The 17,926-nt window shown below is 36.7% G+C and overlaps 1 protein-coding gene across 2 annotated transcripts; it reads left to right on the top strand.

Moving 5' to 3' along the window:
- The first annotated feature begins 1,666 nt into the window (after positions 1 to 1,666).
- LOC122527224 (probable beta-hexosaminidase fdl) lies at positions 1,667 to 14,454 on the top strand. 2 transcript variants are annotated; one of them, XM_043651212.1, is made up of 7 exons: positions 1,667 to 1,776; positions 3,037 to 3,180; positions 5,387 to 5,485; positions 9,097 to 9,359; positions 10,508 to 11,119; positions 12,416 to 13,145; positions 13,507 to 14,454. In XM_043651212.1, exons 1-7 carry the CDS (start codon positions 1,682 to 1,684, stop codon positions 13,652 to 13,654), a joined length of 2,091 nt encoding a protein of 696 aa, XP_043507147.1. In that variant the 5' UTR covers positions 1,667 to 1,681; the 3' UTR covers positions 13,655 to 14,454. The 2 variants fall into 2 exon arrangements, with proteins under 2 accessions (XP_043507147.1, XP_043507148.1); XM_043651213.1 differs by lacking the exon at positions 5,387 to 5,485.
- The last annotated feature ends 3,472 nt before the right edge of the window (positions 14,455 to 17,926 follow it).

Here is a 17,926-nt window from a genome sequence, read left to right as displayed (position 1 = left end):
AAGAAATTCTAGAAAAGAAAGTCTCTGAATTCAGTGAAAAATTAATGAAACTTTGAATTATATAATTATTAATAACTTTTAAATTATATAATTATAAATAACATTACAACATAAACTGCAGGGCATTTTTCTCAAAGTTACTGGCAAATAATTGTAATCGATAGAACGTAGAATAGAATAGAATGTAGCTCGATGGAACAACATGTATAGTCTGAGTAGTGATTATAACCAATGCTCTCGTTAAAAAAGTATTAGCACGAGGCAATCCCTTTCTTCTTAATCAATTGAGTCTGGGCAGGAACAACGAATTATAGCATTTTTGTAGTACACGACACGCCTTAGAAGGGATCACGAGACTTAATTGCACAAAAGTGTCCGTTTCTCAAGTGTGAGTCACGTTAACGCGCGTTCCACCATCGTTGGGACGTGTATCGAGATGGAACAGTGCGTCTGCTTGAAACAAAAACATTCTCTGTTGGAGGAGGATGAAACAAAAATTTCTCTGTTTGCGAATGATGAAACAAAAATTTCTCTGTTTGAGAACTTCTCGCCCCCTCTTTTAACATTGCGCGCGTTCTTCGTGCTAAAAAAACATTCACGTTTTGTTGGGCAAGTCCGCTTGTTTAAAGTACCACTTCCTGCGTTTAACAAGAGCAATTTATCAAACTTTGATTTTTGAGTTTTTTTTTTTTAGTGGAAATTTTCAAAACATTAAATCCGCAGCAAAAGAAATCTACAGTTATTTTAACCCTCTGTGGACAGTATATAAACGTTTAATGTCATGTGATATTATTACTAAATTACTACAAGTTATAACACAAATAACGTGTATAAATAAATAATATAAATAAATATATAAAAAATATAATATAAGTAATAAATATAAATAAATATATAAAAAATATAATATAAGTAATAAATATAAATAAATATATAAAAAATATAATATAAGTAATAAATATAAATAAATATATAAAAAATATAATATAAGTAATAAATATAAATAAATATATAAAAAATATAATATAAGTAATAAATATAAATAAATATATAAAAAAATATAATATAAGTAATAAATATAAATAAATATATAAAAATATAATAAGTATGTAAATAAATATATAAAAAATATAATAAGTATACAAATAAATATATAAAAAATATAATAAGTATATAAATAAATATATAAAAAATATAATATAATAAATAAATAAACGTTCAATGTTATGTAATATTACTGAATTACTACGATTATAACATAAATAACGGGTATAATCCACAAAAGGAACGAAACTGTATTTCAGAAACGATTTGTGAAAATATATACACCTACATATTCCTGTTAACGTACTCGTCACTGCACATTACGGGGAAAACTATTTGTCTAATCAATCAAAAACACGAGGCACATCGCACACGGCCGACCACCGTTTCTCATCATTCTCCCCCGTTTTTCTACCCCGCTTCGCCATCGATGTGCCCGCGTAAAATTACCATGAAACTTTCGCTTGTCCTTCAAGTCAATTTACCATATAGGTCCGCTCGAATCGATCCTCGGCCAACAGTTGTTCGTTAACACGAAAACTTTAGCCTCTCGATACGCAATAGTGGCCGGGGCGAAGTTAGTCCGTGCTTAGTAAAGGCGAAACTACGGAATAAGTCGCTTCGAAACTCGTGCTCGATGCTCCAACACAACACGGGATATCGTTTCTCGTTTCCATTGAAAACGAGCAACTGCGTCATAGTCAATGCTCTCTTACGGAATCATGTCGAAAGGTAAAAAAGAACATTAATTAGTTAATTACCGTGGCTAGATACAACGAAATATTTGTAAACGAGGTAACAACTGACAAGCGGATCGAGTCTCTTTTCTCGATACTGCGAGAAACTGGACTTTTGTCTATTATAGTATTTTGCAAAAAATTAGGGACAGAATGGTAGCTTCCTTATTGTGAAAATAAAAAGTAAGAGTAATATAATTCTTTTAACAGTAAACTAACGATGAAACGACGAACAATCAGGTATATTACTTATGATTGATTTTTGATTTGATATATAGTTAAAATTGATTCTCATTTAATATATTAAATTAATTAGATTCTTATTTAATGTATTAGTTATTATTCTGAAGACATATTATTATTTACACGATAAATTCATTTTTCTCAAGTTTGTCACCGTGTCATTCGCCAATAATAAATGGACGAGAAAATGGAATTGCGAAAAGAATTTGCTGATCGTCCCCTGTCAGATTGTTTGTAGTTGGTCAATTGTTTGATCTCTGGGTACGAGATTAGGCTTGGAAATTCTGTCGGGTTTATTTCGGCTTAAACGTAAGCCGATTTATCGTACTGGGATCCGCAGTTTATGGCTTCGTTCATGACCAGCGCAAATGAAAGCGTAATGGTTGTCTTAGAAAACAAGTCGCTAAAATTCGCTAAGAAAATCTGTACGATATTTTGTTGGATAACGTTCTGCGTTAGTAAAGCAACTCGAAGGCAATTTAAACACCGTTGTTATTACTTATGCAAACGCTATTTGATACGTGTGAAATATTTGCAATTTTTGTTAACGTTTGTTCGAAGTTTAAATTTGTACCGGTACCGGTTAAATAAAAATCATATTAAAAGATTTATTTTTAATTGCCAGTTTTTCTTTAAGCATAAACGGCAACTATATCGAATGAAAATTATAAGTCTACCTAGAATAAATTATTCTTCTACCTCTTATAATCACAAGTATGCCCCCCCATGTGGCTCATTTTCATTTTTTTTCACTATTAAAAATCCAAAAAACCAGAAATGACCTGTAAAATGTGTATTCGTCGTGTTGATTCACGTTTCTCGCTTAATGCTGTACCAGACTTTTAATCAACATCATAGCATTACTAGAATTCGACTCCAATAATGAAACACTTCACTTACCGTGTAACATCATCCACGGGGATTTAAATATAAATCGATTTGCGAATACATGCAACTCAAGTTAATCTCTGAATAATATAAATCAATCTTATTTAATCGACTTTTGTTGCAGACTGGCGAGGATGGTGGGCAGCGTGCCGAGCGGATGGATGAGGAAGATCCTTCTCTTCCTGGTCCTGATGACCGGGGTCCTCCTGATCGCCATGTACGCGCACGCTCCGCCGCTTGCTTCCCTTCAGCCGTTCTCGTCACGACGGTGAGCATACGCGATATGTTGTAACGATGCACGAGTAACCCAGCCGAACCAGTCGATACTCCTTCGGCTCTCTATTATCGCCTATTAAGCTGCACATGGTCGGCCGTGTCGTTCTCGAGACGCCACGGATCGTAGAAGGGGCGCCACTCGATCGTACATTCTTTTACACATCGACGACGATCTTATCACGTTCCTGACGGTCGTCGTGAATCTAATTAGACGGCAAAGAACTTCAAGGTTTCTTCAGGCCTTTTTCTTTTTTTTTTTTTCTTCTTTTTTTCTTTTTTCTTTTTTTTTTTTCTTTTTTCTTTCTTTCGTTCATTGTCACGTCTCGTCCTTTTCATTCTTTTCTTCTCGTGTTTTGTCATCGACACGATCGTTTGTTCGGTTATCTTTCTGCTATTTGTATAATTGGGGTTATTGGTTTTCTTGGAGGAAAAGGGGATGAAGTTTCTCTCTTTTTTTTTTTTTTTTTCTTCCGTATTGGTAATTAAACTCGGAGTTTCTCGAGTTTGTCGTATACCACGAATGTTATTTAAATCTTGTGTTAAATTGCGGACAATGGAAGAAATTTTTTGTATATTTTACGAAAAGTCATTTCAGTTTCTTGCCGTTATTAATTTTATTAATAAAATTTCTATGAAAAATTACGTACATGTCATCTTGACATTTATATTTTATGAAAATGTTACAACTTATGTGATATTACTATTGTTTTGTGAATATTGTGACAATTTAAAACCATTTTATTCGGTGAGCTCAGATCGTACTCGCATTTTAACATAATATAATACACGTGCAATTATCACGATAAATTAAAGAAATCAATTAAAGATATTTTAGTGTACGTAAAAACTAAACTTCATTCTTTTTCACTCTTCTTATTAATGAGAAAGTTAATTAGAAAAATAATTAATTAGAAAATTAACGAGAAATAGCAAAGCGAAAATATGCATTATACATGCATCGACTCACGGAAGTATTTGAACATCTGTTACAAAAATCTTTGACAAGTGTATTACACGTATACATCCACTAAATTATGTGTATAATGTTTATGTAAACTAACAATTTTACAAACATAACTAAGACTAAAGTAATGCTGAAGACTAAGACGTTTCATTTACTAAAAATTTTGACTAACTTTCGATATTTTGTATGCATATTCATCTGTAATATAAATATAAAATATATATCTAGCTAAGTGTCAATGAAATTTGAGAATATTCTGTATAAGTACAATGTCTAATATTGTAAATAATTTAAAATAAACCACTCGAATAATCCTATTTATTTTCGAAACATTAAGCTTTGAGTGTTTCGTTTACACTAAAATATTGCATTGATAATCTTATAACAAAATAAAATAAATAATTCACTTATCAAAGTTCGAAAAGAATAACATGTATACATGCTGTTCATTCAGTATTAAATTTCCAGGCTCTTTAATTTTAATCTTAAGCACTCGGCGGGTTAATAGATGAAATAATTTTTTACCTAGGTTATCTTTCTTTAATTATCCTTATAAAAATGTACAATTGCATAAACATGATTTCATGAAAATTCCTTCACAACTGTTCGAATACTTTCGTCAACTATTACCATCGTAAGGTGTCCCGCATTTTAGTGTTCATTGTCAGCGTGTTTTATAGGCATCAAACAAGGCTAAAATAATGTGTAGCAAAAACTCATCTCACCTGTACATACTCGTATGTACAACATTTCGATTATATTATATCAGCATCATACCATGATATCGAATTGATATCGAACTGTTGAATTCACCGTGAACCAAATTTCACATCGACTTTGTCGAATTTCTTCATACGTTCCTTCAATTCTTGTAATCGAATTTAAAATACCTTTGGCATTGGAAATTGTTGCTCTCAAGCGTAACACAACTATGGAACGTAAAGACTTGAGATTTGAAGACCAGGAAGATCGTATTCGTCACGCTTTACATTTGAAGCATTTTCGCTACATATTTCAGTCTTACCTATAGAATGCTAAAATTGTCAAAATTCGTCGAGCACACTAAAATTCGGCGCATCCCGAGAGAGTATGTACCCAAAGAGAGAATCGTCATCGACGCGCGAGAAATCGGACGAGCCGTTATTTATTTAATCTTTGTTTCTACCTTTTGTTGCCGCATATCTCGTTTCGTTCATTACCTTCCGCACGCAACCTCGGGTGATCGACATCAAAGACTGAAGGAGTTGCAACGAGGCTTGGTTACTTTCCTGGTCGGTAATGAAAGCACCAAGAGACCCGAGGAACGGCTCTACGAGTATCTGGAAGAGCCTAGGTAACGTCTTCCTGGACCCTGGGACAGAGATGCCTGTCTACTTGCTAAAGGAAGCTTTCTTTCTTTTTATCGTGCCACTTTCCCCCGTCCCCACAACAAATATATAAAGTTTTGTCCCTTCATGTCCAACCGTCATCCGTGATTTCTTCTCTTCTTCTTTCCCCCGAGGGATGAACCGCTTCATCGGCTGTTCTTTGGCGTGTCCAATTGCTTTCACCTTCCTCTGCATGTCCGTTTTCTCCGTTCCTTTTGTCTCTTCTATATACATCGAATGGTCTGGCTTCGCTTGGTCTTTTCGTCGTAGAGACAAATACCGATTTCTATCGGGGAGGGATGATTTTTGTATCGTTTTTTAACTAGAACTTACCGACGAACAGTCATTGAAGACGAAAAGAATAGCGAAACTTTATAACTTTATACCTCTGTTCGTATATTTTATGAAAGATAATTCAAATCTTTGAAAATAATTTAAAAATTATTTAATTTTAACAATTCAAGTCTTTAAAACTATTTTACGTCTAAGTAAAGTAAGTAACAACGAAAATTATAAATTGGTCATTTCGGCCGTTTTCGGTAGTTTCAGTGTTAAGGTGTAGAATATCGATATCGAATATTCGAGTAATTAATATTCAATTTGCCATTACCTCGGCGAGGAATATTGAATACCTTTGAGGTGAATATTGAATATTTAGCAGGTGTGTTTAACTCGTTTACGGTAGGATAAATAATCTTTAATTCGTAGTCAAATATGTTACAATATTCAAATGACAATAATTAAATTTACTTCAGCATCTTTTCAGCTGAAATCCGTTACACTGTCTAGCTAGTTAATAGATGTACGAAACAATCCTGCGTAATGTATATAATCGTGAATATTACGACTGCATGATGAAATGTTGTGAAACAGTATTGAAAACAATATTGAAATTTTTCAAACGCAAGTAGATCATCGTCGTTGCGTGACTTGTCTCTAGACAGCTTATTTAGTCCATACATGTTCTTTTTTTCTTTCTTTCTTTTTTTTTTTCAACAGTCGTGAAGTTACACGAATTAACAATTACGTATCCATTAACGCGTCCACTCGGTAACGATCAAGCCAAAATTAATCCTTCCTCGATCTGGGACACGCTTGGTGAAACTGAATAATTTTTGCACGAGTTACCAATGAACCGTGAACCGTGCCTCAACATCTTCGTACTAACGAGATAATTCTTCGAGGAATTTTATTCTTCGTGCTTGCATGAACATTTGTGATTTCGTAATTTATCCTTCGATTATGTGAATATTTATCAGGCTGATGTTATCTGTTTTATGGTAATACGTGTATGTATATTCTAAGTTGTATATTCACGCGCCACTGCGTCCGATCCTCGTTTTCGTTCGACTTGCGTTTCCCGCTTTCTGAAGAATCATATCAATCTGTCTGAATCATTTCACTTGAGCTTCGTGCTCGAGCCTTGCTTCGGTGGTTCTCCAGGCTGTTGTTTACAGCTCGCTGTCTGATTAATTGAAAATCCATCCGACAGATTTCATTGAATTAATTTCGCAGCCTGGAGAAGAAATTAACAACCGGCGCATCTCTTGATGAATTCTGGAAATTAATTGAACTGAATTATATCTGCTCCTCTTCTTTTTAATTCTTCTTTAATTTATTAACCAAGCGTTCGTACTCGAGCCAGAAATTTCTGTGACTCTGAAGTTAAAAATTAGTAGAAAAGTTAAAACAAGTGAATCATATCTATAATTTCTAAAACAAAAACGAAATCATTCGCGAGGAGAAAAGTACGAAATTTACGCAGAAGAAAGAAATTTATTTCTTTTCTTCTTAATTCTTTCTTAATTCATTAATCATCGTTCTCAAACTGCAAATTTCAAATGACTTTTGAAATTAAATTCAATATTAGGGAGAGCTTAGATTCGATCGTGTCCTTCAACTTTCACTCTTTGAGAACATAAATATCATAGTTCGCAGTTTAAACAAAAGTAAAGTCACGTGAAGTAAGAAAAACCTGAATCAAAAACAGTTGTTACATCTAAGAGAGATTGGCAATCGGATCAGTTTATTCCTCTTGGTTTTAATTTTACTGGATTACTTTCACACCCGTAGATTTTAGAATTCACCACCTTCTACGAGTTCTTTTTCACGATTTTCCTCTCCGTTTTTTAACTTTCTCCTAGCTCTGCGCCATTTCCCTGTACGCACTCGACACTTTTGTTCGTGTTATTGAGTTCTCTTACGTTGTGTCTCTCTTATACATTAAGGTAGTTCTTATTTTTTACTGTCGGAATATTTGTTTCAGATTCAGTTTTATTCCTTTTCAAATTTCTTCACATTTAGTTTCACTTTATATTCGTTCCTTCGAGCAGAAATTTAGTTTGAAGTAATGAAATTAGACCAAGTTTGAAGTTTCCAAAATTGAATAACGCGAAGCTTAAATTGTTAAGGTTGCCCAACGATACCAGTTAAGGGTTAAATCTCTTAAAAGTCTTAGAACTATTGATAGGCTTCAAAGTCGATTTAGATCTTTCTCCGCGTTCGGAGAAGTTTTACGACGCAGCATTGTATAAATTTCAAAATTCGTTCCAATAAATAAAAAAACGCATCGTTCGTTTTAAAATCGATGATTCAAGGTACAAACACACTTCTGTGATATAATCGAGGCAGTTCGAAGTATTTCAGAGTAAATTATTTTATCTCTATTCGAGCTTAAATAGTAAATTATTTTATCTCTATTATAGTAATCTCAGACATTATTACACTGCCTCTTGGGAGAGCCTGAATATCAACATCTGATAAATTGAATGACCGATTAATTCGACAATATCGGCAATAAAATAAGAGATACACGAGTATTTTTTATTATTTACATTGAATATCAATAATCTAAAGTGTTTTAAGATAATCTATATTTAATTAACCCTCGTCAGCTCCTTGACATATTCTTCTTCTAAAACGTTGTATTATTTTGTAACATGGAATCACAGGTTCCATTACAAAACTGAATCTTTACGGTATCTAACATTTTTGAAACAGAGTTGTAGATAATATTCGTTGTCAGAGTACTTGACAGACAATACACTGCCTTGTAATTATTACACCACAGTTGTATACATTAATTACAGCTTTAACTCTTAATTAGTTATAGCTGTGACAAATGAAAATCCAAAAGAAACAATGATGTTAAACAAAGGCAAGACAAACTTTAAGATAACTTTATAGAGCTAGTTTTCGACAGTTTTCGATTAAAACCAGTAAGAGGAGAAGTCTTTGCTGTATTTCGCAAATTTAAATTCTTTAGGAAAAAAAAAAGAAGAAGAGAGGAAAAATATCGACATTAAAATATAAAAACTACCCTCGTGTGTGTACGTACATATATATCCCTATCCCCATCGAACACGTACTGCTTCTGGTCCTCTCTGTTTATCTAGCTGTGTCTTTTTTTTATTTTTTTATCGCAAATTATCCAATTTGGTGCTTGTTGAGATATATGGTGAAATATACAATGTCGTATGGGAAACTCACACGCAGGGTGAAATGGTGACAAAACAATTGTGTTCGTCGGTGTTTCGTTTTCGAATTTAATTTAACGTTCTCTCTGTTTGGATCGTAGAACGTTTCAGAGTCCGTGGTCGTGGGCTTGCGTCGCCGGGAGATGCGAGAGGAGAGCGGTCAGATCGTCGAGGACTTCTTTGGCCAGCTGTATCGCTCTCTGCGGAGGGAACACCAGGCTCCTCTGGCCAAGGCCGACCGGAAACGTGTTCCTCGGCGAAGACAGCGTGATCATACATCTGCAGCAAATCGAATTCGTCACGGTGAACACCAGCGATCAGGAAACGAAGAACCTGCTGGAGCACGCCAAGGACGTTTTCATCGGTGAAGATTCCACGACTTTTCGTTTCGAAGTGAATTCTCCTTTTAACCTCTTGCGCTGGAATGACGTGCCACCCGCGTCGCGAGTTTTTCGTCCCAAATTGCAAACATTTTCTCAGTTTTTTCATGTATATTTAATAGGTTCTGTCCAGTGATACTCGTACGGCTCGGTCACTCGTTATGGTCCGCGCAACCAGTTTAACACGGAGGGTTAAAAGGAGGATCAGATTCCGATTTTTCGATCATTTTCATTGTACAAGTTAATTAATTTGGCTATTATTAATGATATTAACAATGTTATTGATTATCATAGCAACGAATGTCATTAGACTGATTTAATGATCATTTGTGAGAGAGTAAATGGTCACGTATTGATTTCATTTGCGTATAATTATGAAATTTAGTACCATTGGATTAACTTCTAGTGAAAATCGTCCCTAACGGATTAAACAGATCATTGGATCTGTGATTTTATGATTAATAATTATATTTACCTACGTAATTTTCCATTGCCTCGTTATGTTTCAAACTTATTTTTAGTTGCCAATTTTTTTTTTTTTTTTTACGTGAACGAAGCATAAACTGCAACTATATCGAATGAAAATTATAAGTCTACCTAGAGTAAATTATTCTTCTAGCCTTTTGTCGTAATCACAAGTATGCCTCATTTTTTTCACTATTAAGAATCCACCAAAAATGACTTGTAAAATGTGCATTCGTCATGCTGATTCACGTTTCTCGCTAAACGCTGTACCAGACTTTTAATCAAGATCGTAACATCACTAGAATTGTGTTTCCTGGATGTATGACTCCAGTAATGAAACACTTCACTTACAGTATAACATCATCCAGGGGACTAAATATAAATTGTACTAACTTTAACAGATATGCAACTCAATTGTTCGTTCATCCTATTCGCAATGCAACAGAACTCCATTCATTTGAACTAAATTTTAGCCAGTATCCAATTAAATGAACTGTTGGTAGCTGTTTGAACAACAAACTATATATAAAAATCACTAGTAGAGGGAGGAAGAGTCTGATTGTACGAACTCTGAATCGTGTCAGATTTTTCATACAAGTTCGCCACTGAAACTTCTGAAAATGCAGAAAAATCCGCGATCTATACTATTGGTAACTTTCGTTTGCAGGTAACGTGAGGAGCCTGGTAAAGGTAGCAAACGCGAAGAGCAGATCCGGCGTGGAAGTGTTCGTGATCTATCTGTCGGCCGGGAATGGGAGACCGACCGGTCCGAGTTTAGAAACAGACGAGTCGTACACGCTCGAGCTGATGCCGAAAGGAAGAGTCCTCGAGGCGCGAATCACCGGGAGGAGTTACTTCGGCGCCAGACACGGTTTGGAAACGCTCGGTCAAATGATCTGGTGGGACGAGACCGCCGGGAGGGAAGGTGCCTTGCGAGTGTTATCTCGCGCCTCTGTCGAGGACAAGCCGACGTTCCCCTACAGGGGTCTGCTGGTCGATACCGGGAGACAATTCTTCCCGGTTGAACGGCTGAAACGCGTGATCGACGGAATGGCCGCGTCCAAGTTGAACACCTTCCACTGGCATTTATCCGACTCGCAGAGCTTCCCGTTCGACTCGGCCCAATTCCCGGAAATGGCCAGATGGGGCGCCTACAGCGGCGATCAGATCTACACGCCCGACGACGTGAAGGACCTCGCGGATTACGCGAGGATCCGCGGCATCAGGATACTCGTCGAGATCGACTCTCCGGCGCACGCTGGCGCTGGCTGGCAATGGGGTGAGTTTTCAGCGTTTTTTTTTTTACAAATATCAGTTGTAATAGTTGTTTATGAATATTTTTCGGTACAGTGCCATTGAGCGGAAATGAATGTTTGTGCGAATGAAACCTGAATGGAAGGTGGTCGACGAATTTCAATGAAATTTCAATTATTTTTGGATAGTGGAAAGCCATTTATGAATGACCTTCTTTCTTTGACTGTCACTGGCCATCGACGACAGAAATTTAATTTTGATTACTATTAAACAATATAAATATCCGGAATTATTATTGGTTATCATCGATAATCTGAGTTTTATTTTGATTGAGCTATTGTCGACGGTCAAAAATATATTTGGTTATAGTTGGCTATTATTGGCAACAAATGGCATTTTCAGCTCTTATTTTATTATTTTTCCGGGTAAATGTTTATCAATGTGTACAAAGTATTATTTTAAATATTCGAAGAAGAACTTATATTTTTGTATACATAATAAAAACTTATACATGTAGAAATATAGCTATGTAATATTGCAACATTATGGTGTGTGAACGAGTTAATGAACAATATCTGGTATCCTGTGAACATTTTAGAATAATTCTTAAGATGAATAAATGTCGACAAACAATTTTAAACAGCACAAATCGCTAGGTGATATTATAAATTGCTCTTTGTACTTTTACATAATGCCTACTAACGTCGTATTTTGGATATTAATATTTTGCATTTTATTTTGTAGTACACTATATCATAGGCATAATATTGTAGTATAGTATTAAAGATATATAAAATTTTGTAGTATAGTATTATAAGATATACTATAATATATTATAAGATATACTATAATATTTTATAGTATAGTATTATAGTATTATAAGATATACTATAATATAGTATAATATAGTATAATATAGTTATTCTATAATTATAGTATAATATAGTTATACTACAATATAGTATAATATAGTTACACTTATAATATAGTATAATATAGTATAGTATTATAGTATTATACTATAGTATTATAAGATATTATACTACAAAGTATATATAGTATAGTATTATAAGATATTATACTATAAAATACTGACTAGACACTAGAATATTGTAACCTGTTGAACTACAATCGACAAATCCTTACTCTTACTATCCTTCCTCCTTTCAAAACTTCTTCTCGCTCTCCAAACTCCTCGGCTCCGACTCTTGCTATTCGTAATAGCCGAAATGGCCAAACTCTCGCGTCTGGCCATCTGGCCTGTTCGCATCGTGAAACTCGTCGTCTCACGCCGCGGCGTTGATCTTGTTAATTTGCTCAGGGACGGAGTACGGTTACGGGGAGCTGGCACTCTGCGTTGATCAGCAGCCATGGTCGTCGTATTGCGGCGAGCCGAATTGCGGCCAGTTGAATCCCATCAACGAGCACACCTATCGAATACTGGAGGGGCTGTACAGGGAGCTGCTGGACCTGACCGAAATCCGCGACGTCGTGCACCTTGGCGGTGACGAGGTGAATCTCGATTGCTGGGCACAGTACGGAAACATCACAGCCGCGATGCAAGCGCAGAACATGACCGATCACCACGCGATGTGGGCCGAATTCGAGACGAAGATGTTGCAGAGGCTGGTCAAGGCCAACCACGACGAAACGCCGAAGGCTGTGATCCTTTGGAGCTCACCGTTGACCAAGAGGCCTTACATCACCATGTACTTCGACCCGAAGGTCCACGTGATCCAATCGTGGGGTGGTAGCAACTGGCCGGAGACGCCGGATCTTCTCGAGGACGGTTTCAGAGTGATTCTTTCTCACGTGGACACGTGGTATCTGGACTGCGGGTTTGGCAAGTGGAGGGAAATTGGGGAAGCCGCCTGCGGCGAGTATCGTACCTGGCAGACTGTCTACAATCATCGACCTTGGAGGGATTACCCTCAGCAACACTTGAGCCTGATATTGGGCGGAGAAGCGGCTATTTGGAGCGAGCAGATTGGCGATGCTTCCTTGGGACCTCGACTATGGCCTAGGGCATCTGCCCTCGCCGAAAGGTTATGGTTAGTTACAAGAACATTCGGATATTGCTAGATCTGAATGTTGCTACCGTTGCCTTATGTATTATCCTCGACCACTTGCGCTGGCAACTGATTGCGGACCGTAACGAGTGACCAGAACCGTATACAATAATTCGTCGCTTTCCTTTTCTTTCGGACTCGTCGGTATGAATGTCATTGGATAGAAATAATTATGAAGTAATAGACTTTATCATTTGTTTTGCCTATTTGGGTTACGTTTAAATGTATTTAAAATTGAGAAAATGGTCCAGCGCAAGAGGTTGATAGAACAACTTCACCACCTGCCATCCCAAACACCTAGCCCTTCAACCTAATAACAAACGAAAACTAAATTTATGCGCAGGAGCGACATGCCAACCAACGGTTACTCGACGGACGAGAGCGTGTACACGAGGCTGGCCGCACACATGGAGCTTCTAACGAACCGTGGATTGAAAACAGAAGCCATGTGGCCGCAATGGTGCTCCCAGAATCCCGGCAAATGCCTCTGACCGTTCGCTAGCCCGAATACAATCGCCTTCGGCTGGAACTGCACGCGTGGACACGACGATTACGCGAGAGGAAGACGTTACGCAAAGTGGATCTATCCGCCATTTTCGCTGGGGCACTTAGAGCTTACGAATTATCATCGTAACATCCCAGTCGAAGCAAGCTCGTCGATCGTTTTAACCGCGACGAGACCGAGTTCCTCGAGATTACCGGTGGCTGTTCGATAACGATTCTCGCTAGTTCACGCGAACGGTGGAAACGAGCAAGAGGAAGGACGGTCGATCCTTCTACGAAGATATTGTACGTAGAATACGTGGATGTGAGAAAGACGTGTGTCAGGGGAGACCTGAGGCGGAGTACTCGAAAGAAAAGATCGTCAAAAGCGGAGCCAGAATCAATTTTTCCTAGAAGCGGATGGAAAAAGCGGATCTGTTTGGAAAGTTTATTTACAAAGGAGAAAGGAAACTTTTCGAGCGTTTTATTGGATCTTTTCGTTTTCTCGTTATCTTTGCCAAGAGATTGAAGGCACAACGACGTAACATGTTCTTGGGTTTCATTTTTCTCCCTGTGGTACTACTAAGAAGAACGTTTGATAATTGCAAGTAGAGAAGATGTCTGGTACGACAGACTGTAGGAAGGGATGAAATGAACCAGGTCAATTCAAGGATAGAGAGACGCGACTTTTAAAAAAAAAGAAAAAGAAAACGGTTTGCGCGATGCCTTGTCGCAGCTCGATGCCATACTTTTCGTTCGAAGTGCCTTTCCGAATGTAATTCTACTCGTTGTTGCGCGATTTCACGTGCAGACATCGTGCGCGTTCCTATTTAGAGATTTCGATTGGCGGGAATCGAGATCGCCGCATCGTCCTTTCGTATATATTTCGAATAATCAGGGCAGCGCTTGGACGCGTCCTACCATCCGATTCGTCTGACCGCACCACCTCTGAGTGTCTTTCCGACGCTTCGAAATTTGTCCGTGAAGATTTCTAGCATTTAATTGTTGGCGAAAGCGATAGAATTTATTTATTGCTGAAATGTTAAATACTTATTCATCTTTTTTACGATCTTTGATGAAAGTTATGTATGTATCTATTTCTTCTCTATAAAAACTATTGAGGAAATTAATAAGTAATGAGTGGACTCTGAAATCACAATGAATAGGTCGCACATCTCATCTCCCGATCTCGAGTTAAATATGTATATCATTTATCATGTGTGTATCAAATAATTGTGCCGATCTCTCTCATAGAAATTTTATTTAACCAGAGATTTGAAATGTTGGCAGAATTTTTTTAATATTAATTATCTTAATCATTTATATTATTGTTATTATTATCTTAATCATTATTATAAACGTGCGTTTCATTTATTTAATTTTAATTTTTCGGATTATTACACATGTACCAGAGTATATGGCGCACGTTTTTCATCCCTCATTTTTATCATAACTCTTTAACAATGCTTCCAATGATATATGTGTGTCCATGTGATATTTTAATTTGTAGAATATTCGCTTGAAAAATTTATAGGGGAACATTTTGTTTAAATCGAGGAATATTTCTAAATAATACATTGATTCACACATCAGTGTATTATTATTTATTCGTTTAAATAATAAATTTAAATTAATTGTGCTATAAACAATTAGTACCACGAAAAAAATCAATTAAAAACGTCTACATTTAGTATAGTAATCTATGTTAAATATATATATATATATACACACACACGCTTAATCTGGTCAATATAGTAATAGAAAAGACATTCAAGGTGGTGAAATTAGAAAAGACAATTCGTACACTTGATAAACGAGCGAGAAAAACGTTCAACATAGGACACTGTCGATTTAAAGAATTCCTGAATCTGATCAGGAACCAAAGACACTATTACTCGTCACACGATAAAGCGAAGCATGGTGGTTGTCAGTGAACAGAGAAATGACGCCAATTCCACGTAGGCTTCCCTCTTTAAACTGCCAGATGTAGGTCCTACATAAAAGACTCGCAGAAAATTTCCGAAAGTTTTCCACACGGTGTGGAATTTTCGAAAATTCGAAAATCATGTTCCGGACGAGGAACACGAACGAGTTAATAAAATAAAACCCGTGCCCGAACCGGGAGCAAACGTTTCAAGGAATTTCATTCTTTGGCAGCACGCGCGTATCCCTCGAAGCCAAAGAGACACCGTAAAAGACACTTTGTACGATAATTACTTTTCCCGTTTGTAACAGAAGCAGTTCACGAAGGAGTTCTGTTAGATTATTTATAAACGCGATTATTTCTTAATCTCTTCGCCCCGTGGACGACGAGTTGTTATTATCTAGAATCATCACTTAACAGAAGAATTTTTCCCTGCCTCTGTTGAAATAGTCACAATGCAATGAATAACTATTTTAGAATCGTAGCGAATTTTCGTAATAATTCTTACATAATACATAATGATGAACAGGAAGAAATGTATGTGTAAAAATTCTGTATGATAAGTGGCTCGAATACTTTCACGAACCACTTTCGTCGCTAAAATATATAATGATATTTCGTCATAACCCTTTGCGCTGGCAAACTGGATGCGCGGACCATAACGAGTGACCGAACCGTATTGAAATAATTCGTCCCTTTCCTTTTCATTTGAACTCGTTCGTACGATATCACTGGATAGAAATTATTGAGAAGTAATTTGTTTTGCCTGAGTTACATTTAAATGTAACGTAAAACTGAGAAAATGTTGCAATTCAGGACGCAAAATTCTCGACGCACGTCATTCCAGCGCAAGGGGTCAAGTGGTATCAATTTTCCAATTTTTCCCCGACGACCAGTTGACTCGTCGTCCACGGCGATGAAGTTAAGAAACGGAACATCCGAGTCGAGAGTCGTTCAACGATTCGCGAGAAGAAAATCGTCGCGGATCCGTGAAACACCGAGCGTATTGTCGAATCCGCGCTTCTTCGTGTCTTTTCTAATCAATCGTAAACGCGAGAACGCGTTCGTTTTGATGTGTTACAATAACGAAACAATAATCTCTCCTCCCCCCCTCCCCCGAGAGATGCAAAAATGGCCTACTATAACGGAGTATAGTCGTGGAGACATTTGTAAATAACACGAGAGATCATCGTATTGGAGGTTGCTGAAGAGAGCAGGTAGACAATTAAGTAGAACGATAATGGGAGGGAGAATGAATCGTATGTACTTACTAACAACTTATCGATATCGATGGCTGTAAATTAGAAGTAATTTTAAATGACTCGACACCCCTGTTGGATCTGGCGCGCAGAATCATCCGTTGTTTGCGCGTGTTGCGTTCTCCCTTGGGAGAATTTGTAAAGGATTTGTGGTAAAGGGTGAGAGATAGTTTAGAACGTTGTTTGTGAAAATTGTTTCGATGTTTGGAAAGGCTGGGAGCTGATGGGAGAGACGGTGAGAATTGCACGCGGATGATTTCCCGAAGAAAAGTGAAATCTGTTGTAAAGTGTGGTTGGTGTAAGTTTAACATAAAAACGAAATTTTGAATACACGGCCTGTCGACGTTTCTTTCTTGTACCCCGGACAATCTTCTGCCTTCCTCCCTCCCCCTTCCATTTTGTCCAAAAGAATTTTACAATTAAAGCTCTGGAACTTTTGCGTGTCTTTCGTTCGAAAATAAACGATGATGTTATTTTGATGAATATCGATTAGAAAATCGTACGTCGAGTGTAATTTTATTATTTTTATTTTACTCAGGTGTAGGAAAAGTAGAATTTCTTTTTATGAATTTCGTTCGATTGTACGAGCTCGAAGATAGAGACGTTGTCTTGGTTTATTAATTGATTAAAAAATTGTGATTTTGTCACTATTTCTATTCTGCTCAGAAAAGTAGAATGTTTTTTCTCTTTTTTTATACGATCGATAAATGTTCTCCGCTTTTTGAATTATTTGATTTACAGAGTAGTGGTTTCAGTGTCTGCTGGCACAATTTGATCGATCGCTCCTTGGTGGTTTTATCATTATTGGCTGAGACCCTCGAGTGACTGTCTAAACGATCATTCTTTTGATGGATGGATCGTCCCAGTCGATTTGTTTCATTGCAATTATCTTTGAAATTGTATAACATATATTTCCAGAAAGCAGATGACATTTGTGTCATCGCCTTGTTGTACGCAATTTTTTTTTTTTTTTTTTTAAGAAGATACATCATTATCGATGACTTGTAATTCCAGCAGAATTATTTGTAACTGTTCATCATTGTTCGAAGACGAAGGACAATTTATTATAATTATGGTTAATATTGATAATTGTAATC

Source organism: Frieseomelitta varia, unplaced genomic scaffold, assembly GCF_011392965.1.
Source record: "Frieseomelitta varia isolate USP_RPSP 00005682 unplaced genomic scaffold, Fvar_1.2 scaffold_214, whole genome shotgun sequence".
Taxonomy (NCBI): Eukaryota; Metazoa; Arthropoda; class Insecta; order Hymenoptera; family Apidae; genus Frieseomelitta; species Frieseomelitta varia.
This window is presented reverse-complemented; position numbering and strand designations above follow the sequence as displayed.